This window comes from Vicia villosa, linkage group LG2 (assembly GCF_029867415.1).
Source record: "Vicia villosa cultivar HV-30 ecotype Madison, WI linkage group LG2, Vvil1.0, whole genome shotgun sequence".
Classification (NCBI taxonomy): domain Eukaryota; kingdom Viridiplantae; phylum Streptophyta; class Magnoliopsida; order Fabales; family Fabaceae; genus Vicia; species Vicia villosa.
The window spans coordinates 154,098,612-154,122,028 of NC_081181.1; the positions used below are offsets into that span (position 1 = coordinate 154,098,612).

General features: G+C 34.2%; 3 protein-coding genes across 5 annotated transcripts; 1 reads left to right on the forward strand and 2 right to left on the reverse strand.

The window, feature by feature from the left end:
- The first annotated feature begins 5,023 nt into the window (after positions 1–5,023).
- On the forward strand, positions 5,024–6,626 carry LOC131652559 (protein CDI-like). 2 transcript variants are annotated; one of them, XM_058922453.1, is made up of 2 exons: positions 5,024–5,181; positions 5,463–6,626. In XM_058922453.1, the coding sequence occupies exon 2, from the start codon at positions 5,465–5,467 to the stop codon at positions 6,281–6,283; it is 819 nt and encodes a 272-aa protein (XP_058778436.1). In that variant the 5' UTR covers positions 5,024–5,181; positions 5,463–5,464; the 3' UTR covers positions 6,284–6,626. The 2 variants fall into 2 exon arrangements, with proteins under 2 accessions (XP_058778436.1, XP_058778435.1); XM_058922452.1 differs by lacking the exon at positions 5,024–5,181 and adding an exon at positions 5,306–5,325.
- Positions 6,627–6,985: 359 nt separating this feature from the next.
- LOC131652558 (uncharacterized) lies at positions 6,986–10,579 on the reverse strand. Of its 2 annotated transcripts, none has more exons than XM_058922451.1 (5): positions 10,429–10,579; positions 7,868–9,842; positions 7,645–7,760; positions 7,436–7,548; positions 6,986–7,312 (listed from the first exon to the last, which is right to left on the reverse strand). In XM_058922451.1, exons 1-5 carry the CDS (start codon positions 10,538–10,540, stop codon positions 7,205–7,207), a joined length of 2,424 nt encoding a protein of 807 aa, XP_058778434.1. In that variant the 5' UTR covers positions 10,541–10,579; the 3' UTR covers positions 6,986–7,204. The 2 variants fall into 2 exon arrangements, with proteins under 2 accessions (XP_058778434.1, XP_058778433.1); XM_058922450.1 differs by having other exon boundaries at positions 7,868–9,869; positions 10,429–10,555.
- Positions 10,580–14,072: 3,493 nt separating this feature from the next.
- LOC131652560 (uncharacterized) lies at positions 14,073–18,039 on the reverse strand. The gene is made up of 6 exons (XM_058922454.1): positions 17,486–18,039; positions 16,010–16,175; positions 15,577–15,753; positions 15,417–15,500; positions 14,931–15,012; positions 14,073–14,836 (listed from the first exon to the last, which is right to left on the reverse strand). The coding sequence occupies exons 1-6, from the start codon at positions 17,851–17,853 to the stop codon at positions 14,403–14,405; spliced, it is 1,311 nt and encodes a 436-aa protein (XP_058778437.1). The 5' UTR covers positions 17,854–18,039; the 3' UTR covers positions 14,073–14,402.
- Positions 18,040–23,417: the final 5,378 nt, after the last annotated feature.

Sequence of the window (23,417 nt, forward strand, 5' to 3'; positions counted from 1 at the left end):
TAGCTATTCAAGACAAATCAGGTCGACCTGCTATGTATCTAGGTCGACTCAAAACTAAGAAAACAAAAAAGATTCAGAAATACCACAAGTAGGTCGACCTAACCACACTCCCAGGTCGACCTAAACTGAAGAGTTTTTCTCATATCACTGTTAGGTCGACCCACTCACATCCACAGGTCGACCTAATCTGAAGAAATCTCCAAAAAGCTAAATTAACTGATTCTAGGTCGACCTAACCTACCAATAGGTCGACCCAACTGGCAACAAATTCATTTTGACTCATTTTACCTCTGTTAGGTCGACCTAAGCACTAAGGGAGGTCGACCTATCTGCTGAAAACTTCCCAAATCATGTGTTCACTCTGCTCCAACATACCAGCAACTATATATATCATTCCATGTTAATTATTCAAAAAGACCAACAACTGAAAGATACACAAAGGCTTCTCATCTTCGTTCTTCATCATCTCCAACACAATTACACATAATCATTCTTGTGTTGAGGGTTAGTGATCAAGTTCGATAACGTCCATGGAACGGAATTGAAGATTCCTAGTGGGTGAAGATTTGTGGGGTTTTTGGTGAATAAAATCTGAGGGTTTTGTCCTCCAAGATAGGTGAATTTTGGGGGTTTTTATCAAGAGGTTTCATCAAGGATCAAGCTGAGTGTGAAGATTGAGGAACTAGGGTTCAAGCAATTCAAGACACTGCAGAAAGGATCAAAGTGAAGCTCTGGGAACACCTTGATCTGGCTCAAGATTAAGGGGGAAGAAAATTCAAAGGATCGGCAAATTTGGTTTATTGTTTATTGCTTTGTTATTTTCTTTGTATAAACTGCTTTCAACATTAATGGAAGATTTCCCAATTTCAATTTGGAATTGGGGGCAGACGTAGTCGTAGCGAGGACGATCGACGAACTGCCTGAACAAATATCGTGTTCTTGTCGCTTTTATCTTTTCATTTAAGTTCTGTTCATATTTGGTTATAATTGCAAATTGATCAACGATTCGAGTGTTAAAATTGTGAATTAAGAACTTGTATAAACATCACAATTCATCACACATTGAATTACTATCAATTTGATCATTATCACCAAGTGTTTGTGTTTTTGCTTCTTTCACTATTACTGCATTGCAAACATCGTTCATCATATAAGAAGTTAATTGATTTTCATTAGAGCGGCATATTGATTCTATAGGGTATTCTCTTATCGTTTATCTCAAGCTGTTTAGTGGTCTTAACACATATACAATCGTTTCAATAGTGGTCCGGAATAGACGCGAGTCGATTCAGAACCGCTTTCGCTTAAAGTTCAATTAACTCCGAAAAACTCTGTGAGATCTATTCACCCCCCCTCTAGATCCTTAGGCCAGCGTCTAACAACGTTTTCTAAAATTTGAATTTTTTCGAAGCTGTAACCGATTACATCATTTGGTTAACCGATTACAACTTAATTTTTTTCTAAAAATATACAATTTTACGTTTGTGTAACCGATTAACCATATGGTGTAACCGGTTACACCTGCTGCAACTTTGAAAAATTACTTAAAAACCAATTTTATTGCAAACCATATGATGATAAAAGATAAGTTATGCATCAGATGGACATTATTTTTGTAAGCGCTATAGTAGAACATATGATGGAATGGCTACTTGTACCTTAATGATGCTATCAAAGTCCAAAGGTCCAAGATCATCTTCATAACCTTGCTTGAGATACAGGTTTTGAAACCATAGCTATGACTCATGAAGCTTTTAACCATCCTTTGACAGTGCCCATAATCTAGAGAGATTACAGTTGTCTTCATTAAAACACAATGTTGGAGAAGTTTGACTTCACACAAAAGGGAAAAATAAGAGTTTAGGAAATTCCAAGAGAAAACTTAGAAAGATAAGGTTTTTCAGGAAACCTTTGGAGTTATCTAAGGGGATTGGGAGATACTTCTAAATACCTTGGGTTTGTGTGATTCTTATATTGAGAGTTGGAGAGATCCGGAAACACTTGGATAGAGAATAGGGGTTTGTTCTTGGGAAATTGGAAGGTTATTTTCTTGTAACTTATTTGTAATCTCTTGCAAAATAATTTGGAGTATAGTGAGTTAGAGAGTTTCTCCCTCTTCTAAACATAGATCATTTGACAAAACTAGATAAACAAACCTTTCGTGCTTCTTGGCTTATCTTATCTTCTTCTGCTAAACTCATTGTTTATTGGTTATTATTATTGAAGATCATTTATTTTGGTTGCTACTGTTCTTTGTCCCTACACATCAAATTTCTTGGTGTGAATTGATCCTTATCATTTTCACAACAAGTGACCCCCACTGTGGGGCAAAGGGATATATTTTATTCTAACAATTAATGGGTTTTTATTTTGGGCTTTGTTATGGATTTGTTGGGTTTTAGCAATTATAAATATGTATCTCTTAAATTATAATAGTGTGATCATTTTAGAATTTAGAACAAAAGGAGGTTTAGTGAATTCCAAGGGAAAAGTTAGAAAGACAAGGGTTTTTGGGAAACCTTTGGAGTTATCTAAGGGGATTAGGAAATACTTCTAAATACATTGGGTTTGTGTGATTCTTATATTGAGAGTAGGAGAGATTGAGAAACACTTGGGTGGAAAATAAGGGTTTGTTCTTGGGAAATTAGGCGGCTATTTTTGAAATTGTGGTGCTTTCAAATAGATGTTAAGACTAATGTCACAACACTAAAACTCAATGTCAAGACATCACCTAAATGGCAGAATATTTTTACCAAACAATAAATAATGCAGAAGTAAATTGCAGCAGAAAAAAGACACAGTCAATTGTTAACCCAGTTCGATGCAACATCACTTACTCTTGGGGCATCCAAGCCAAAAAGGAAATCCACTATGATAGTATTAATTCAAAGCTAAACAACCCTAGCTTACAACTTATCACCTAATCACTACCTTATGCTATTTCCACCTAGGACACTCCTAGATATGAGAACCCCCTCTCTCTTCCAACAATGACCTCAGTGATAATATCAAAAGACCAAAAATAGAAGAACACACTTCGAATTAAACACAATACATTCTCTGCTTAAATGCTCATGAGTGATTGATAATGAACAATCGACCAAACTCTATGTATCAGCATGATACATGAGTGATATACATAAACACAAAGCACACTAAAGTGACTCTCAAAATCTAAGACTCTTAAAGGAAAGCTTCCCCTTATTTTTGTAAAAGTTCTTCTTGATATTAGGTTTAGATATTTCTTTAAATACTCCTTAGCTGTCCATGGGCTTCAAAATCTTCACCCAAATAGTTATTGATCCATAAGTTGAAGGTTGCACCAATTATGTAGAAAAATCTCCTTGAATCTTGGAACAAAACATCATAAGTTTTCTAAATTGTCTCAACATCTAATTTTAGAAACTTATGCACAGTTGGAGATAAAATCAATTGTTCCAAATAAAATCTTCTTGACCTCAAATAAGTGAGCTATATCCATAGAGAATCTCACAAAATCAAATGAAATCTTTCAAGAAAGTAACAACAATTCTTGTTATATCAGTTGTTCAAGATGTCACAACATCTGCCTTCTGAGATGTCTTACCAGCATGTTAAGACATATGTCACAACATCTTGTTGTGAACCATGTTTTAGTAAAATTGATGCCAATCATTACTAAAGAACTTACAATTTTCTTGTAACTCATTTGTAATCTCTTGTAACAACTTTTGGAGTATATACAATTGAGCCTGCGACTTTCTGAAGTTGTTTTTTGGCCATTATGGACCACCTCATTTGTTTGAACATCTTCAAACGATGTGGCTTCGACAACCATCATTTCTTGAGAAATGGCCTCTAGAGCCGATATTATCTTTTTTTCATCCACATATGCCAAAATTTGAGCTAGTGTGCTCGATTCAGACATCATCATCGTCTGCTTGAGACCATCTGTTATAGCCCTCAATGGTCTCGTGCTCCCACATAAAGCTATGCATAAGGTGTAGCTTTATGGAGTAATAAACTTTAGCCCCTTGAAAGTCAAAGCCTGTTCCTGCGGGAGTACATGGCAAAATGTTCTCCAATTGTTGGTCAAAATTCCCTGCCAATATGGTTCACCTTTGCACAAAAAAAACATTTATCCGCTTCTATATGTTCCACGATCTCGTCAGGCTTCTAAGTTGTGATTTGTTGGTGCATGGAAGAAGGAACACAACCTACCCCATGTAACCACTCTCAACCAGGTAACAAATTGTAATTCGCTTTGGTTGGAGTTACCATGAATAGTGTTGGTCTAGTGGTGGTCCCTACAACCACATCTACTTGTATAACCCCTCCAAAAGGTTTATTGGGCTTTTCTTCGTAGTTCTACAATACCATATTATTAGGCTTCAGATCTGTATCGTACTTGCCCATTTTCTCGAGTAAGGAATGTGGCATACCATTAATGCAGACTCTATAGTCGACCATAACCTTGTTTATTCCTACCCCTCCAACTTTAACCCTTATATATAAATATTTTAGATGTTGCTGCATTGCCATGTCGAGTCTCTCGAATATGGCTTTATCTTGATGGACAAAACCATCATTCATAAACATAATAGCATAAAAAGAAATTGAAAATGAAAAAATAAATGTGGCATTTAACGTGTTAATATATATATATATATATATATATATATATATATATATATATATATATATATATATATATATATATAATTTTTATTAAAAATAGGATAAAAAATCAGTGAACTAATAAAAAATACTTTAATATTATTTGTTTAACTAAATAGAATTAAATAAATGTGGGTTAAAATAGTTAGTAAAAGAAAAGTTATGATTTATTTTCAGTAGTAAATTAGAGAAAAGTAATCAAAAGATTGTGTAATAGGAAAATCTAAAATTGAGAGAATCTCTCAACTATGAATAAAATAAAGTAAATCAAATCAAACTATATAGTATTACTAATAATAGGTGGATTATTTAACAGTGAAACAATGGGTTAAGGTACCTGATTGGAAGAGATTGAACATAGCATTCTATAATCCAGCTATTGAAATACACTTTTCTACGCGTCAATCAAATTGCTAGATTTACTCCTTTCATTTCTGTGGCCTATATATAGCCCTACATTGTCGGTCTAAATCTCAATCTTTCTCTTCAATTTCCTCTTTTTTTCCAACACACTCTTTCTTTCTGGTAATTACTATTTCTCGTTTTATTCTTAGTTTTTTGTTCTTTCATGTAAGGTTATGATGTTTTCACATTGTTACAACTATTGGGTCGTTTAGAAAATTGAAAAAGATTGCATTTTTGGTTTCGTTTTTGTGAATTGTCAAATGGGTTAGAACTATTGGGTCATTTTGAAAATTGAAAAAGATTACATTTTTGATTTGGTTTTTGTGAATTATCAAATGGGTGTGTGTTTGATTTGATATTCTTGCATAGATTAATTGTGGGTTTGTTTTTGTTTTTGACAGAGATGAGTTTGAGCAATGAGAATGAGAAGAATCAGTCTTCATTACCAACTAGTAATGGTAATGGAATAGCTGTTGTTGATTCTGCTGAGAATGGGAATGTGAATTCAAAGAAACCCTTCAAGATCTTTGTGGGTTATGATCCACGTGAAGAGATTGCGTTTCAGGTATGTAGACATTCAATCATCAAAAGGTCTTCAATTCCTGTTGAGATCATACCAATTAAGCAATCAGATCTGAGAAAAACTGGTCTATATTGGCGTGAAAGAGGTCAATTTGAGAGCACTGAGTTCTCTTTTACAAGATTCTTAACACCTTATTTAGCAGATTATCAAGGTTGGGCTTTGTTTGTGGATTGTGATTTTCTCTATTTAGCTGATTTTAAGGAATTGGTAGATTTGATTCAAGATAAGTATGCTATTATGTGTGTTCAACATGATTATGCTCCGAAAGAGACGACCAAAATGGATGGTGCTGTTCAAACTGTTTACCCTAGAAAGAATTGGTCTTCGATGGTTTTGTATAACTGCGGTCATCCTAAGAACAAGGTTCTTAGTCCTGATACTGTGAATTCTCAGACTGGTGCTTACCTTCATAGGTTTCAATGGCTTGAGGATGATGAAATTGGTTCTGTGCCTTTTGTTTGGAATTTTCTTGAGGGGCATAATAGGGTTGTTGAAAATGATTCCTCTACTTTACCTAAGGCCATTCATTATACTCGTGGAGGGCCGTGGTTTGAGGCTTGGAAGAATTGTGAATTTGCTGATCTATGGCTTAATGAGATGGAAGAGTACCTGAAACAGGCCAAAAAAGAATCTGCATGAATCGTGATGCATTTCAACGTTATTGATATCTGCATGAATCATGATGCATTTCGATGTTATAGGATTGATATTTGTATTATTCTTAATTTCAAATTTGTTATTGTGCTAAGTCTGTGTATCTGATGATGCAATTATGAGAATAGGAGGAGTATGAAGGTTGCTAGTTCATATCATCTTATATAGTTAGTGTTCTATTACAATGGCATTTTAGGGTGAGTAAATGCCTTTCATGATGTATTTGATTTTTTTATTTTAAAGACCTCTCTATAGGCTTTAAATAAGAGGTCTGAGTATAACTTTGTATCAGAGTATTTTAATCAATAAAGCTTTAATGTTACGATTATGCATTGTTCTTGGTTTTTGATCATAAGATAAGATGAACTTCAATATAGTTTTGTGCATGTTCTGCTCATAGTATGTCTCTAATGTAGAAATTTGTATGCATGTTGTATGCATGATAGCGAGGTTGCAAAAAAACTTGAATGGAGCATGATTTGAATTGATTTGAAACACGCGTGATCAAGTCATGCCACGAGTGCGATGTTTTTTTTAACAAGTCGGTATACTAACATAATTGTGTTCAGAGTATCTCTGAGTTTGCAATACTTACACACCCTGTGCAACAACACTTGTGCTAAACTCCGGTGATCCGCGAGTGTGATGGTTAAAGGATATGACAAGAAAATAGAATACCTTGTTAAATGCCTAAAAAAGATCTTTATTTTGGTTTAATCTGTTACAATTGTTAAATGATGAATTGCAGCACAACAGAACTTAGACTAAGTCAGTAATGAGTGCTTATTTTGAGTCGAATCAGTATTATTTTCTATACAACTTTTTATGAATAAGAAACAAAAAATATGAGAGTATTAGCTGTTTGTGATGATATACATATATGATATATCAACACTTGACAAGTGGCTAAAGGCCTAACAATTGTTTCTTTTTAAATTTTGATATCAATTCTTCTTCAGATGGAATCTCAACACCTGCTTCTGAGGTGTTAGACCACCATTCCATGATTTCTTCCTGCACAAAAGGAAAAAAGAGCATCATCTTACCCACTTGAAAGTTTCACAAGAGTTAATGGAATCAAAATGACATGGAAACTAATAGCTTCAATTACAATAGTCCTTGATAATTGATTATTACCTCAAGAAATTCTTGATTGGATATATAATGACTTTCTACCATACACTCTATTCCTTTTACTTTCACTGACAGAGATTTTCTGGTATGCTGTTCCAAACTATGTCTCCCGGTGTCTGTCATACACCAGAATAATTAAAACATGTTATCTCGAGAAAATAGATCAAGGTATGATTCTACATTGAATGACCAAGGTGTGGTTTTCATTATACCAATTATATAAGCTACATGGTATCCAGTTCCCCCGAGTCCTTCTTCCAACTTCCCAACCCGCAGTCGCAAGAAAAAACCATCTAGTTCAGATATCGATCCATGAGAAGTTATCCATCTGATACAATCAAACAGAGAAGTTCGATTAAGTTGTTTATAGTTGATGCAGTATTATACAAAATGTGACAGTATGTCGGTATTAGTTAATCGGCTTGCATTACTTACTTCAGGATATCGGAGCGGGACAATTGAAGCTTCTTCACTGCATCAAAGATCTCCTCAGGCATATGTGAGATCTTCCTTTCAGCCAATCTTAATGGAGATGTTGTAATAGCCTTGTCATTGAATTTGTTTTCCTTTGAAGAAGTAGAACCGCAGTTTTTCTTGCATGATGCATTGCATTCTATCTTGACAGCTATAAAATCATTTGATTTCTGCTTCAAACTGATATTCTCATCTATTTCGTTATCGATTCTATCATGGACCAAGGTTTTAACTTCAGGTATTTGCTCTGAGTTTGCGAATCCTGGTGATGATGAAAGGTCGTTGAACAAAGGGGAAGTTGACTTCGGAGCAAATCGAGTTAGCCACAGACTTCCTGGATTGTCTCTTCTGTGATCGATATTCTCTGTTTCCTTTCTTCCGGATGGTGCATTGGAATCTATGTTATCAGAATCGTTAGTATTTTGTCTGGCAGAAGATGAATTTGATGCCATTTCTTCCTTGTCCTTACTAAGATCCATGTTTGAACAATTTTCATTCCCTAGTTGCTTATTTTTTCTACTTTCCTTACTGTTAAAATAATTCAACGGTTCAATGTTAGGCTGCGACGGACCAGCATCATATCTATCTGTAGATGCTTCAAACTTGTTTGATTGAAAATGTCGTTCGGCAAGGCTATTATTATCTGGAAAACAGGTTATTGGAGTAGCATTTATTCCGTGTACCATGTTACTTGGCTCGAAATCCTCGTTACTTTCTCCTTCTCGGTGAAACCTTCGTGTTCCTACTTTCTTCAAGGTTGGACCATACATGGACTGAAAAATGGATCTGAATCCTGTATTTTTCGGTTCAGGATCTTGATTAGTTCTGCATGTGATAAGTTTCTCTTCAAACCGTGCATTATGATGATCTGCATTTGCATTTCTAAGAGCTAAAGTGTTTGAATCATTTTGAATAGTTTGCGAGAGCCCTTTCACCATGCTTGAAATCCAATTATTGAATGAGCTTTCTTGTTTAACGTACGATTTGGAACCAGAAGTTTCTTCAGCGTTGTTTTTCACTCTTTTACTCCCGATTACCAACTTCTGTTGTTGAAAGTTACGCCGCTTTTTACCTGTGGAAAAAAACCTAGCACTGTTACAGCTTTCAACACTTGAATTGCTCTCACTATCCATTGATAATCTTACATTTGCATCCCCGTCTGATAAGAACTTTTCCTTGCCTTTGTTTTCCGCCGCGCGAATTCCACTGTTACATGGAGAATGTGAAACCGGAAGAACCTTATCGGAAAGTAGCACCATTTCATTGTCCTGAGTTTCGTTTTTAATCTCCTTAACAATAACTCCACATGTTGCAGCACAAGCAGCTTCAGCGTCAACATTTCTTATATCATTTTCGGCACTAGATTCAAATTCTCCCAAGGGATTTCGGCTGGAGGACGCTAAATTAGTTCGCGGATCACCAGAGCCTCGATATTCAAATATAGGCTCAACTACGGTATGTAAATCATCCTCTATTTCTACTACCTTTTTTCCTTTACCGATATTATTTTCTTCTCCAACTTTAGAATCTGGCTTGACATCTGAATCACTCATTGTATCTGCATTACCTCTATCGACACACGCGACAGCTATAGGCTCTTGAGTGATAGAGTTGCAATAAGTAACACTTTGCGGCGGAGAAAGAACCATATAACAGCTCGGTCCAACAACGCGAAAAAGAGAACTGTTTTTATCAGCACATTTAAGACTTAAACCTTTTTCCGGAGACCAAACGATTTCGGATAGAGGATCAGTTGTAGCTAATTTCATGTCAGCTCTTGAAGCTGCATTTGCACCTGCACATGATTCGCTTTTAAAAATCTTCCAATCGCATTCGTTGGCATTATTCATAAAGAGTTCACTATCAGTCTTTGCTTTTACTTTCTTGTTTTCTTCTCCACTCATCTTCAGAAAGATAAACTCTTTACATGAATTTCCTGAAACATTATTCGGATCGAAATTACCTGTCATGTTGCATCTTTAAATGAAATAATTCTGAGCGCAGAGCACATATATCAATGTAAATGTCTGAGGCAACTAGTTTCTTACTAAAAGTAACATTAAGCATAGCACCAAATTACTTAACTGAAATATGTATTACTTAGCCCAATTAATGATCGAGTAAAGTTATCTGTATGGACTAGCCCAACACAGAAATTGCTAATATCTAGCGGAATTTGAACCTGGAGTTTTAAAGAAACGCACTGTACTAAGAAAACACTATTATTGATACTACTATTAACACTAACAGTGAAAATTGTTTATACAGAAATAACATGCAAAAGGATAATAAACTGCGCTGCTACCACTAATTAAACACAAGAATATAAAAATCAACAAACCCTACAAAATAGTATTATGTTAATACAAGTAGGATATTATTAATTATTATATTGAAGTTAGAATCTAATTATGCAATAGATTAAATTAGTGGATAAGATAAAGAGGATAATAGTGTTCTCTAAACAAAATAGAATCCTGTAAGTGTTAAGCAATGTAAAGAAGTGATAGAAAGAAACATACCAGTTATGTTTGAATGATTCAGAGAAGAGAAGAATGAAGATAGAAGGGAAAGTGAGGAAATGAGTGAAGTTTTTCGGTTGCAAGTTGCAAAGTTTTGAGTGACAGATGTCATGTCATGACAGTTAATGTGAAGCTGCCTTGCCTTTTATTGCTTGATTTTTTGTATTCTTTTCTGTTATATGAGGTTGAGGTGGTGACACATGGAGACATTCTATGCCAGTGACCACTTATATATACGGTCATGATATTTACTCAATACAAACATTTTGTAATCATTGCTTGAAATAGTATCTGGATTTTATGATTTAACACACAAATCAATAAAATGTGTATCACTTTTTGTGAAATGGTGGTCTCTTTGCTATTATGTCAACTAATAAAAGATGATGCTAAACTCACTAAATTTCACTTTTATATTTCAAAAATTTATATTTGAATCTTTCCATTTTATCGACTTTCATTTAGTGTGTTTAGGATTGACGGTGAGTAAAATTAATTTTGACGAAATTGAGTTTGATAGAATTGATTTTAACAGAATTGAGTTGAACATAATTGATTTATGTGCGGGTACAATAATATGAAGTGATTGTTATTAATTAATGTTGTTGGGATAGTTTTTACCAAAATTTATTTAGAATATATAATTACTAAAATGGTAATAAATTCTAATAGAAAATAAAAATAGAAGAAGTAATTGATGAAAATTAAGGAGGTAAAGAAGAAAAATTAAAGCGAGTTGTTGTAACCAAAATATAATTGTAGAATTGATTCTTAGGAACCTCAAAATTTATGAATTGTTGCTTTTAAGATAATTACTTTTAAAGAAGAAGAATTGATTTTGGAGAAGAAAAAAAACAAACATAAAAAATATATCATATTTCATGTTAAAGTAAAATAAAAGTGTTTTGAGGCTTGTAAAAGGAAATTCAAACATGCACATAATACGTCTTCTGCCAGGGGAGTTTCTACCTCTAATAGTGGGAAACACTTAAAGAACCATTTCTTCTTGGCCACTTCTCTTAATGAAGAGGCTAATGCAAAGGTTTGTCGTCCAGAGCATAGCACATACTCTATGTGTATGGACATATTTCGAAAGTATGGACTCAAAGTCACTCTTTAATCGGAGTCGGGATGTATCATTACCGGGAGGAAAACTTGTCTGAGGAGGAATTATATTTGAAAGCTCAACTAGTGGTCTTTTATTAGAAGCTTGGTTTTGTGGGTAGAGTAGTTCCGGCTGACTTGGCCTCTAGAACACAGTTAAAAATGTGTATCCAAACCCGCTGGCTGCTGGACGCTAAATCTGAGGGGGAAGGGGGAGTACCAAAATATTTGGTGGGTGATCTTGAAATTTTGTCACATCCTTACATGACACGAGACGCAGAAGAAGATCTACCTAGACTAGCTCATCAAGAGATATTAGAAGGGGATCAGACTAGGGCGGACCATATCATTAATGTGTTGTCGATCTGTCAGTGTATTGTGGCTATTGGGAGGTTGAGCATAGAGAGAGGAGACTTTAAGGAAGACACACTTGAATGACTATCATACATGCCATGATAGGCAAGTAAGATATGTCTTGTGGTACATGAGGCATAGGAGGAACCAGAAGGTCTGTGGTACATGAGGCATAGGAGGAACCAGAAGGTCTGATATACCTTGTAGTTGACTTTTTTGTATTTTGGTTTGTATTTTATGAACAATATATGATTTACATTTGAATTAATATATAATATTTTGATTGAATTACATAAGTGTATGATTTAATTGAATAACAATTATATATACTATGTATAAATGAGTTAAAATATAATGCTTATTATAATATGTTAAATTTATAGCAAGTTTACTGTAAAAGAGAAAAACTTATTGTCCTTAAAGTTGGTACGAAGCTTAATTTTCAGATTATACACTTAAATGTAAAATAAACATACTATTATAAGCTCAAAATGTGTCCTGATGATGTGGAAATGCTTTGTCATTCAACGTGGAAGATCATGTATTAATTTAACGTGTTTATTATACTCTTAATCAATAAAAGTTAATGAAGTGCATTTTTTTGGTCAAACATCAGTGTATTAGCGAGTAGGGGTGGAAATAGGCCAGGCGGATAACAGGGGCCTACAGGCTAGCCTATATAGGCTCAAGTCAGGCCACACATTATTTTTAAATAGAAAAGGTCTAGGCTTTTTTATAAGCCTATTTAGTTAAAAAGGCTAGGTCTCAGGCCCTAATAAAAGCCTTTTAAACCTATCATGTCGGTCTATTTAAATAAATATAAATACCTTTTTATGATCATTATGTTATGTTTTGTACTTTGAATTAAAATACATAAATAAAACTTTGTTATCTTGAAAAACTTATGAATATAAGATGAAAACACCGAATGAACATTGGAAAATAGTCTCCTAGAACTTATGCAAATAGGTAAGTCAAAATAATTTAGTCTATTTAGACATTATTTTAATTATTTATTTACATATGTCTAAAACAAATAGGCTTTTATATAGGCTAACATGCTAACCAGGCCTTCGAAAAGGCTAGGCTCAAGCCTACAAAATAAGCCTACGACAGGCTACAGGTCAGGTTTAGGTTTCAGTTTTTTTGACAGGTCAGCCTTAGACTTGACAAAGCCTAGCTCGGCCCAGCCTATTTCCACCCCTATTAGCGAGAATCGCACTCACACATCTAGTGATTAATTTTTACTTGATCAATTTAAATATATTAATGGTAATGCTAACTTGTCCTTTGGGACAAAGGCACAAATTAAAAAACAAATACAGAAAGATTTTCTTGAAACTTGTGTATTATCTTTAACAAAAGGTTATAATTAATATTTTTTATTATATTTTCCAATATAAATTTTTTATTTTTAAATTTTTTAACATGTGCTCTTAAGGATGATGTTAATCAGTGCCCCGGACATTGGATAAGAAGTAATAAATGCTCTAAGGTAAAAACTTGAAAATAGAAAATTTATATTAGAAATAAAAAATAAAAAATTTAACCAAGCATTTGGACTCCAGTGGTAAAAGAGCTCTTGCAAAGGACAATACTCGAGAAACACCGAGTTCGATTGGGAAACAATGTTTGATCACAAGTTAACGTTACCCTTTTACATTGTCAAACACCCTTTTACATTGTCAAACATAACAAGCACCCATATATACAGCTTCAATAATCTCTCGCTGCAAAATAATTAAATGTTGTCTGTTTACAGTTTGTTTTAGTTTAAATTAACTTGTAGGCCCTTATCCTGTTATCAAATGCAAGCAATTTTTTCATAGGATCTATTGGTGAGTAGTCTCTCAAACAACTCCACTCCTTGTAAACCTATCCTTTCCTACTTGGAATGTTACTGTGATTATTTTTGTATTCATTTACAATCGTCTTCATATAGTTGTCCTCCTTTTACAACGCAATGACGCATCCCTTGTTTTTTCAGTTCTACAACCCTTCTGCTATTGGAGCAACAAGTTTCACTTTCGTAAAGCTGTGTTTAGGTTGTAAAAGGGGGATAACTTTTCTGAATTGGAACCATATTTTATGTTTTTTTTAATCAACTCATTGAATCCATAACAGACATTTGAATACTTTGTATATATAGATATCTAAGAAGACTGCATGGAAGAAAGAACGTTGACATTAAATAACTGAACTTTATAGGCCAACCAATTACACATTTAAAAAAACTAAAATGACTGACTCAGATACTCACGGATCAAAATGATATTTTACAGTTCTGCAAAAGGATCCTCCCTCTGTACGCCCTTAAAGAAAAGGCATGGAATTGTGGCTTTGCATTCTAAAACGCACAAAAGCAACATGAATCAAAAAGGTTGAAACTAGCAAAAAAATATAACCATAACCACAAAATTAGCATTTGATAGTGATAAATATGGTTTAAATATAACTTATGAGGAATCTTCTTAATGGTGATTATGTAAATTAAAATTGATGAGATCCTAGATCACTCATCTCCGAGCAAATCTATGCCCTGCTCCCAACAATAACGCTCGCCCTACTGCACCACTTTGAATACCCAAAACCACAGCAATAGCCCCACCCAAGGCCACCCACTTCCAGTCCAGACCAGGACCATTTTGCTGAGTGTTGCTGATGCCTTGCCCCCTCTCTTCAATCAAAGACGCAGCGTCTGACAAATGCAAGTTTCTATCAAAAGAAATCTTGGTTGTTTTACTGGCCATTAATGCACATCTCGATAAAGAAGCATCTGTTTTCCTAGCATTCTGGTATGCTCTCATACCAGAGTGCAATTTCTTGACAGCTCCCCACATTCCATGGCGGACTCCTAACTTTGCAACATCTTTTGGAATTCCCATGTCTTCATGATGCAAAAGGGTAACCTCGCATGCAGACAACTGACCGTCACCTTTGCGAGATTCCACTGCATCAATTTCGCGCACTCAATTGTTATAACACCACTATTAAATAGTTAAATGTCAACAAGCAAATAAGATAGAACTTTGCCCATTTCTTACCAGGTTTGATTACCCAACTAGAGAAGTATTGATCTACACGCCTGGGCTTATCACGTTTTGGCAAACTTGGATAGGGCACCCCCTACAACATTGAAGATTAAAAACAAACCTTGTGTTTACATATATAATTAATATTGTATGTATTGTGTCTTTTCTCAAAACAAAACAAAAAATTGACAGCATGTATATGGGTTTAGGAAAATTTAGATTGGCTACATAAAGAAATATCAGAAATGGATGGTATCAACTAATAGAAAGCTCGAATTAACAAATTCTTAGCATGGCAAGTTAAAAAACACCGAACAAGAATAATTTATGCTCAACTGTTTTAGTGATAAATTGAAACTTTCGCTATTAGTGCCTTCACAATAACAGGATTTTTCTTTCTGCCAACAGAAGAATGGTAGCTAGCTAATGCGAAAGAAAAATAAACAAGATAAAATGCCACAAAATTGCAATGAATTATGTTACAACTCATATTCATACCTTTGTCACACAGTAGTATGCGTTTCCAGCCTGCCAAATCCTTCGAGCGATAATATATTCTCGATCACTACAGAAAAAGGGGAACTATAGACAGAAAGTGTAAGTGAACCATGTCATTGTACACTAAATATAACAGTTACTATATATTTGGTCTAAATACCTTTTTAATCCAGTGAACAATCGATGTCCCATCATTAGGGCATTCCTCCAACACTTTGCAGTGTGCGAGCATAGCATCCCATTTGGGACGAAAATCATCATCCCAGAAGAAATCCCTCACCAACTCAGGAGTTGCGTCTTCAAATACAGTTCTACTACGGTAAACTGTAGAACCTGTCTGTTATAAGATCCATCATCAGAGACAGATATATTTTAGTCAAAATATAAAAAGAAATAGTCATCAACATAGATTATGACTATGTAATGAGCCTTTTGGGTGTTAAATAGTCATCACATAAACCCACTTTAAACTAGGAAGTAAAAATGCCTTGAATAGAAAGGATGTCTAAAATAATAATTTATACGTGATATGCATATTTTGTGGCAGATTATAGACTATCCCCGTGAGAAGAAAATTGAAAGTCAGAATCTACCTCAGAGTCATAACGCCAAGCTTTGTATTGCATATTTGGTGTAGACCTCTCCATAAAATTTTGCCAGTCCATCACTCCATCCTTCCCTTCAAGAAGATGAAGAAGATGTTCCAAATCAGCCTGTGTAACTGTATTCTGCTCTCTTTCATCCGCCTTATCACCCAACCTAATGAATGTGCAGTAACCAGGTCCAAAATTAATAAAATGCTTTACTCTTCCGCCATCAATGCAGCAATAATATATAAAAAGGTCATCCAAGAACTAGAAGTAAGCACTTTTAAGTAGGAACATCAATTCGATAATTAATATTTGCGCGTATTTCAGTGTTTTCACTTGGTGATAATGAAAAACATCGGATTGTTAAATTGAATTATGCTATAGTGCTACAGCACCACTATAGTGGCTACTCGACAATATTTTATAGCGGTTTGTCCAAATTACCCTATGCTATAGCGATATAGCGCCGCTACAATGGCTATTTAACAACATTGGTGCATTTGTGAAATTCATAATATAGTCAAAAGAAGCTGATTGTCATATTGAGGGAAATTAGATAGGCAGAAGAAATGGGGATAAACCATAAACATAAACTCAAAACCAATGTGAAGTACTAAGTAGACGCATCACAACAAACTACTACAGCATTATGAGTGCTACAATCATACTCTCTTTGTCTCTTAATATCTATCTATCTATTTATCTATCTATCTATCTCTCCTTTTATTTTATGAAATACTACAATCATAGTCTCCACTCCAGGATAAAATTAGAAATGAAAATATTAGAGAGAGTGTCATGGTAGCGTCTATAGTAGAGAAAATGGGCATGTAGAGAAAAGACCGATAGATTCTATGGTGAGGGTAGACCAGATGGAGAGAAGGCAAACAATTAGAGAAAGGGGAAGACCTAGAAAGACTATCAGCGAAGTTATTTGAAAAGATCTCGAGATTAATGCTTTGGATAGAAGCATGGTCCCTGATAGAACATTATGGCAAAAGTTGATTCATGTAGCCCACTCCACTTAGTGGTATAAGGCTTAGTTGTTTTTGTATACTCTAATAAAAGGCAGCTAAATAAAAAAGAAGATTTGGGAGGTAGCCACTAAATTATCCCTATCCTCAAACAAACACAATTAGATGATACTCTAGATCAATTCATACAACAAGAAATCCAGTTCCTAAAAATGCTGAAAATCCAAATGCAAAAGCAACCATCACATACACATATACTACACATCCCCAGTACATCATACATAATTCAATATTTTGATTTTCTTACTCCTATCCACAACATTTTTTTACAATTTCTTATGATAAGCTAACTATAATACCAACCTCTAAAATGAATCTAATCAGAAATCATCACACGTGTCGATAAACATTTCAAATTAATCCACATTGTATAAGATAAATCTCAATAGAAAAACCTAATAAATTGAATTCAAACCAAAATATGATGATAGTAAGGTTGCGTTACCGAGTGGCGTGTTTGATTCCATCGGAGGAGGTTGCGTTATCGGAATGCGAAGACGGATCTTGAGCTTTGGCCTTGTTTTTGAAATTGGTCCAATAACTACGGCAAATAGAAAAAGCAGAGAGAGCGGTAAAAGCTAACCATAACCGACGAGCACCGAATCCCGGCGGCACCGTCCATAGGAAGCGAAACTTGCTCCGGAGACCGATAAAGAGAAGTCCGGTCCACCGCGGCCGCCACGACCACCCGATCACTAACCCGATCATGACGGCGAGCCAAATCGGAACGGCGCATAGCAAAATATCGATGAATGTTTCGGTTATCGAGGGTTTCTTCATAAACTCCATAACATCAAACAAATAATCCTCCATTATAGTTCAACCGCGAAATCAAAACTAAAATGAAATTGAAAATGAAATTGAAATTGAAATTGAAATGAAATTGAAATGAAATTCAGATGATGTGGTTGATGATGAAGATGAAATTGGAAACCCCTTTGTACAGGACACACCTAACAACGAGTTTCATCTTTCATCCAACGCAACATAGCACGAGATAATAGATTTCGCTTTTTGAGTTAGAAGCGGGACACGTGGCGTGATGTGTACCGTCGATGTGGTGGCATTGATTAATAATTAAGATTTGTTGAGTTTGGCAGCTCGAGTCTTCGACCTTATCTGATTAGTCCGAAATGTAAGTGTACAGTTGTTGGAGAAAGCGGATATATATGTTTATTTGTTACGGTTGGTGATGCTCATTGCCTGTAAATTCTTTTTTATTTGAGCTTGATTAAGTGCACTTCCGTATTTAATGATTAAGGTGCACCGTCGATGTAAAATATATTCAATCAAAAATTTTTAATTTATTGAATTATTTTAAAAATAAAGATGTGATTTTTCAAAATACAGTTTTTTATTAATTCATCTGAGTAAGTACATATTTCTTTTTATCTTAGACCTAATTTTTTTTATTATATATAGAAAAAATACTTTAAATGGGAAATGGAGGAGACAGAGTTTCAAGGTAAGATTTCATTCATATTGATATTATTTAATTCTCTTGCAACTAGGCACTAGTCATAAGACTGTGTCCATATTATTTAATTTTCTTGCAACTAATATTTTTTAATAGACCGACACTATTAAATAATTGGAATTGCTAAAAAAAGAAAGTGGGGGTGATTAAGATTCGAAACATTGTCCTCATACAAATTGATAAACTATTAGAATGTAATATTGAAGTCAACTAGATTAATAATTGTTGTGAAATTAAAAGACAAAATATATAATAATTTATTTATCTTATCACACTAAACTAGGAGATATAACTCTCTAATTCATTATCTTTTTAAAATGTTGTTACTAAAAATTAGTATAAATGAGTTATAAGAAAATACTCACTCAAATTTTAAAAACAAATTCTATTTTTTTTAATAAGTAATTTTCAATCTCTTCAATTTTCTATATATGAATCACAAAAATCTAAGGTATTTAGAAGTGTTTTTCAATCTCCTATTAGATATCTCAAATGATTTTCTAAATTCCATGAACACACTCTTAAGAATTTATCTTTGTTTCTCTAAGATTACCAGTAAGATTCTCAAACTCTTCTCTGTCTTCAGCTCTAAAGTTATGAAGGTTGTAAAGACAATAATAATGGAGATATATTTTATAACTGCTAAAATCAGACCAATTAATAACCAATTGAAAACTCAACCTATTAACGTACGAATCCAAGGGCCAAAAAGCAACGAAACCCATGACACACGTATCGAGAAATTTGGACCTCACACATTGTTGTGTCGCCGCTGGCTCCACCTCTGAGCTAATTTTTAGTTTCTACAATCTCAAAACATATTTTCTTTCTCTTTATCTCGTAAGGCTTCAAGGCATACTTCAAAAATATTCACCCTGCCTTAAAACGCGAATGATGTCAATTTACTCATTAATCACATTGTTGCTCTCTGCTAATTTAATATTTATTAGACAGTTTTTATCAAGTCCAAGACTTGCTTGAACGTTGATCTTGCCACTTGCATCCTCTTGCTCCCAACCATATATTTCTACTTCAATAGTCTAACAAGCCCACAAACATGGTTTTTTAACCATTTTTGAGTCCACATGTTTTCAAAGATCTCCCCGAAGTTCCTTGTTTTAGAATTTTACAACCACTCAACCATGTCCAAAGCATAACACCCAAAACCTTCATAATCGTTCCTTTGCGATGGTATAATCTCCCTCCTTTCCATATCATGAGTCATGTGATAATTAGAGGCATTTGTAATCATTTCCACACTACTATTAGTTTCCATAGTAGGAAGTTCATCTTAAATTGGATTTTCTTTGCCATAGTTTCTAAAATTTCATACTTGAGTCTTTACTCTTCTTCCTCTGACGAGACTCAGTGAAGTAATGCATTTATGATTAATGGACTTCGATCTCCAGGTTCTACTCCTAACAGTCCACAACCCTTTCTACGTCTTGAATAACCATTGAAGAAATAATCAACAAGTTTACCATCAAGTCGAATTGGCTTAATTTGATAAATGAGCAAAGATTTGACGACCTTCAAAATAGAGTAAGTTACAGTTTTCCTACTCCAAACTTCAATAAGTGTTTCAAAGTCTAATTGTGGTAATGGACACATATCGTTCAGGTAAGTTGTTTTGGCATCAGCTTTACCCTAGAAAATCCATTAGAGCTCAATGATCAAATGCATTTTTATCCCTTGTCTTATGCAAAATTCATTAAAGTTCTCTAAAACAAGCTTCATGCATCCACTATGCCATGACCTCAAATCATATAGTGTATTATTTTCATGAAAGTCTTCACTAGCAGATGATGAATGAACAACAATATTGGAACCTTCTAAAATATATAAGCCTCATATTTTAGACCTTTTAGATGTTATTACTTCACCATGTGAAATATTTAACACTGCATGTTTAACTCTAACTCAATAGCTTAGAGCATCAAACATGTTTATGAATAAGAGATTTCGCCTGAGCACTTGAATATATCTCACATTGTGAAGAAGAATCTCACGATCAACAAACATTTTGAGTTTGGTCGTACCAATACCATTTCGAGTATATGATCCAACCGTTTTCATTCATCAAACTCAACACCACTAGTGGGCTAAACACTTAAAATAATCATCATTAGAGATAACAACAATTTAAACACAATTTTTATTGTCCTATCTCTCGAGACAATCATTTTTGAAGTTACCAAGTTTCTGACAAATAAAGCATTTTAACCATGCTTGTTAAATCTCTTTGATTTGGACATCCCTCTATTCACAATCCCCCCTCTTAAGTCACTTTAGTCTTCACCACTATCATTAATATTCAAATCATTCATCTTTGAATTTTTTTTGATATTAGAATCGTCTAGACATCATCCAAAGTAACACTACCTTCTGTACCATAAAGAAGGGAATTCTTAAATTATTCAAAGGATATGGGTAATGAACTCAGCAAGAGTAGAGCCTTGTCCTCATCTTTAATCTCCATCTCAATATTCTCCAAATCATTAATGATCTTGTACAATTTCTGTCAACTCCTCTGCTAAGGATTTTTTCTATATCATTTGGAATGAGTAAAGTTGTTATTCCAAACACAACATTGTTGAAAAGGTGACTCCAAGCACAAGAGGGGGTAAATTTTGGTATTTGAAAATCGTGATTAATTTAAAGTTATTACTAAAAACAATTATTTGTGTTAGTATAGTTAAAAAGTGGGGATAATGGTAGCGGAAAATGGAAAAATGAAATGTAAAGTAAAGAAAATAAATTAAAGTAGAGAGTTTAAAGATTGTGCAGTGGGATTTATAGAGGTTTAGACAATATTTCAGCTTTTTTCCTCTAGAAAAAGTTCTCGAGAGTTCAAATAATATTATTGTATTGTTATATTTGTGATGGTCCCAAACGAGGGAGGCTCCTGGGTCCCCACCTCGACTACTGCCGCCCAGGAAACATCTCCATGAAACATGCGGGCTTGCCATCAGGACTTATGACGTGTGCAGTACAGTTATCTCTTATCGGTTATATGAGATGGAGTCACACATGACTCTCTGTGAAGTACGTAGTCAATAGTCTCCCCTATGCCCAAAAGACCTCTATAATACTTCTCCCCCGAGGGAAGAAAGGAAGAGATCTTAATTCATAAGCTTATACCTAAACACCCAACACATATACAAAGCTTCTCACCCCACATGAGTAGGTCCTTTAAACCACCATAAACACCACTGTACAAGGCTCCTCGTCGCCATGGGCAAGCCCTTACCACCATTATTTGTTATACACATACTAAGGCATAATATGAAAACAAAATAATAAAATTCGTCATCATAAAAAAGGGGGAGATTGTTGAAACAAACTCCGAATAGTTTTGAAGATTACAAACTTAAGCAATATTATCTAACTCCTTGTACAAGTTTTTTAATTATGTGTTAACAGGATATCAAGATAGTTGATCAACTTTGACTAAAAACTTGGTTTAGTTTTCATGATCAAAATAGAGTACATTTTAGTACAAACAAATTCAAATAGAGATCTAATTCATCTAAAACACATATGGCTCCTAAAAAGGGACACGGTTGAGGATTCACTAAAGCACCGTACAAATCTAGCGTTTTCAATAAAACACATTTGTATTCTGAAGAGATCCATCAAATCAAAAACTTGTCAAAGAACATATTTCAAGAAAGCTAAAAAACTAAGGACTCAAAATCTCATGAGTCGTACTTTTGTAATATCCATCCACTACCAAGGGTATAAGAAAACTCACTTCTCCAATGAATACTTGGTTCGTTCATCTTTAAAAAGGAATTTTCATTTGCTTCTTGAATCAACTTTTGAAAAACACAAAAATGAGGTTACAAAAAGGGGAAATCCAATTCTCGTTCAAATCTCTCTCAAAATTATACCTGGTTCTAGGAAACTCTACTCAAAGCTTCTCACTACCATATAATATTTTAGCCCTGTACTCACAAATCATTATCATACTTGTATATCCTCAAGTGATATAAAAAGCTTGGTAGCAAATTTTAATAGAAATCTAAAGTATCAAATACTTTAGTAAGTTTAAGCCTTTTGAGGCTAAGTGAAAATTAAAGCCACAAGCATCCCCATCTAGGGTGATTTGTGAAGAATAGAAAAATCTCACAGTGTGAGGACTGGATTAAAATTGAATTGGTGAACCATAATAAATTGTTTTGTGTCATTTACGTACAATTACATTTACTTTTATTTGTATATCCTCATCACACTACAAATTTCTTGATATATCAACCTGATACAAATTTTAAAATGGTCAGTATTCAACCCCCCCTTCTAACGATATTTCTATTTACTTTAATTGGTATCAAAGCTTTAGGCTCTGAACTGAACACTTAACCATGTTAGAGTAAAACGATCCTAACTGAAAAATGTCTTATCAAACCAAGTTTATAGTTGAAGGAGGATCGTCTCATAGACCCCCCCTTCTTCAATGGCTCTGACTACAACTTTTGGAAATTTAAAATGAAGTTTTTTTACTATCTCAAGATATAAATATGTGGTCGGTCGTTGAAACATGAAACTTTACTACAATGACTACTCCAACGGAAAACTCTCCAACAACTCCCAAACCTCAAGAAAATTGGACCAAAGATGAAGCTGATAAGGTACTTCTTAATTATAAAGCTTAATTTATTTTATCTTGTGCCTTAAGCAAGGAAGAATATTATAGAGTAGAAGAATGCAATACAACTAAAGAAATTTGGGACAAACTCAAGATTCATCATGAAGGAACAAGTCATGTCAAAGAATAAAGAATTGACATGGGGGTAAGAAAATTTGAAATCTTTGGGAAAAAAGATGAAACAATGGATGAAATGTTTGCTAGGTTTAGAGTCATCATAAATGAACTCAGATCTCTCGGTAAAAACTACAC

Coding starts and splice junctions, on each gene's coding strand:
- LOC131652558 (XM_058922450.1), bottom strand. CDS start 10,540: ATGACATCTGTCACTCAAAACTTTGCAACTTGCAACCGAAAAACTTCA. Junction 7,761..7,867: donor TCCCGCTCCGATATCCTGAA/GTAAGTAATGCA, acceptor TGATTGTATCAG/ATGGATAACTTCTCATGGAT. Junction 7,313..7,435: donor CCAATCAAGAATTTCTTGAG/GTAATAATCAAT, acceptor CCTTTTGTGCAG/GAAGAAATCATGGAATGGTG.
- LOC131652560 (XM_058922454.1), bottom strand. CDS start 17,853: ATGGAGGATTATTTGTTTGATGTTATGGAGTTTATGAAGAAACCCTCG. Junction 16,176..17,485: donor GGAATCAAACACGCCACTCG/GTAACGCAACCT, acceptor CACATTCATTAG/GTTGGGTGATAAGGCGGATG. Junction 14,837..14,930: donor TAGTTGGGTAATCAAACCTG/GTAAGAAATGGG, acceptor AAATTGATGCAG/TGGAATCTCGCAAAGGTGAC.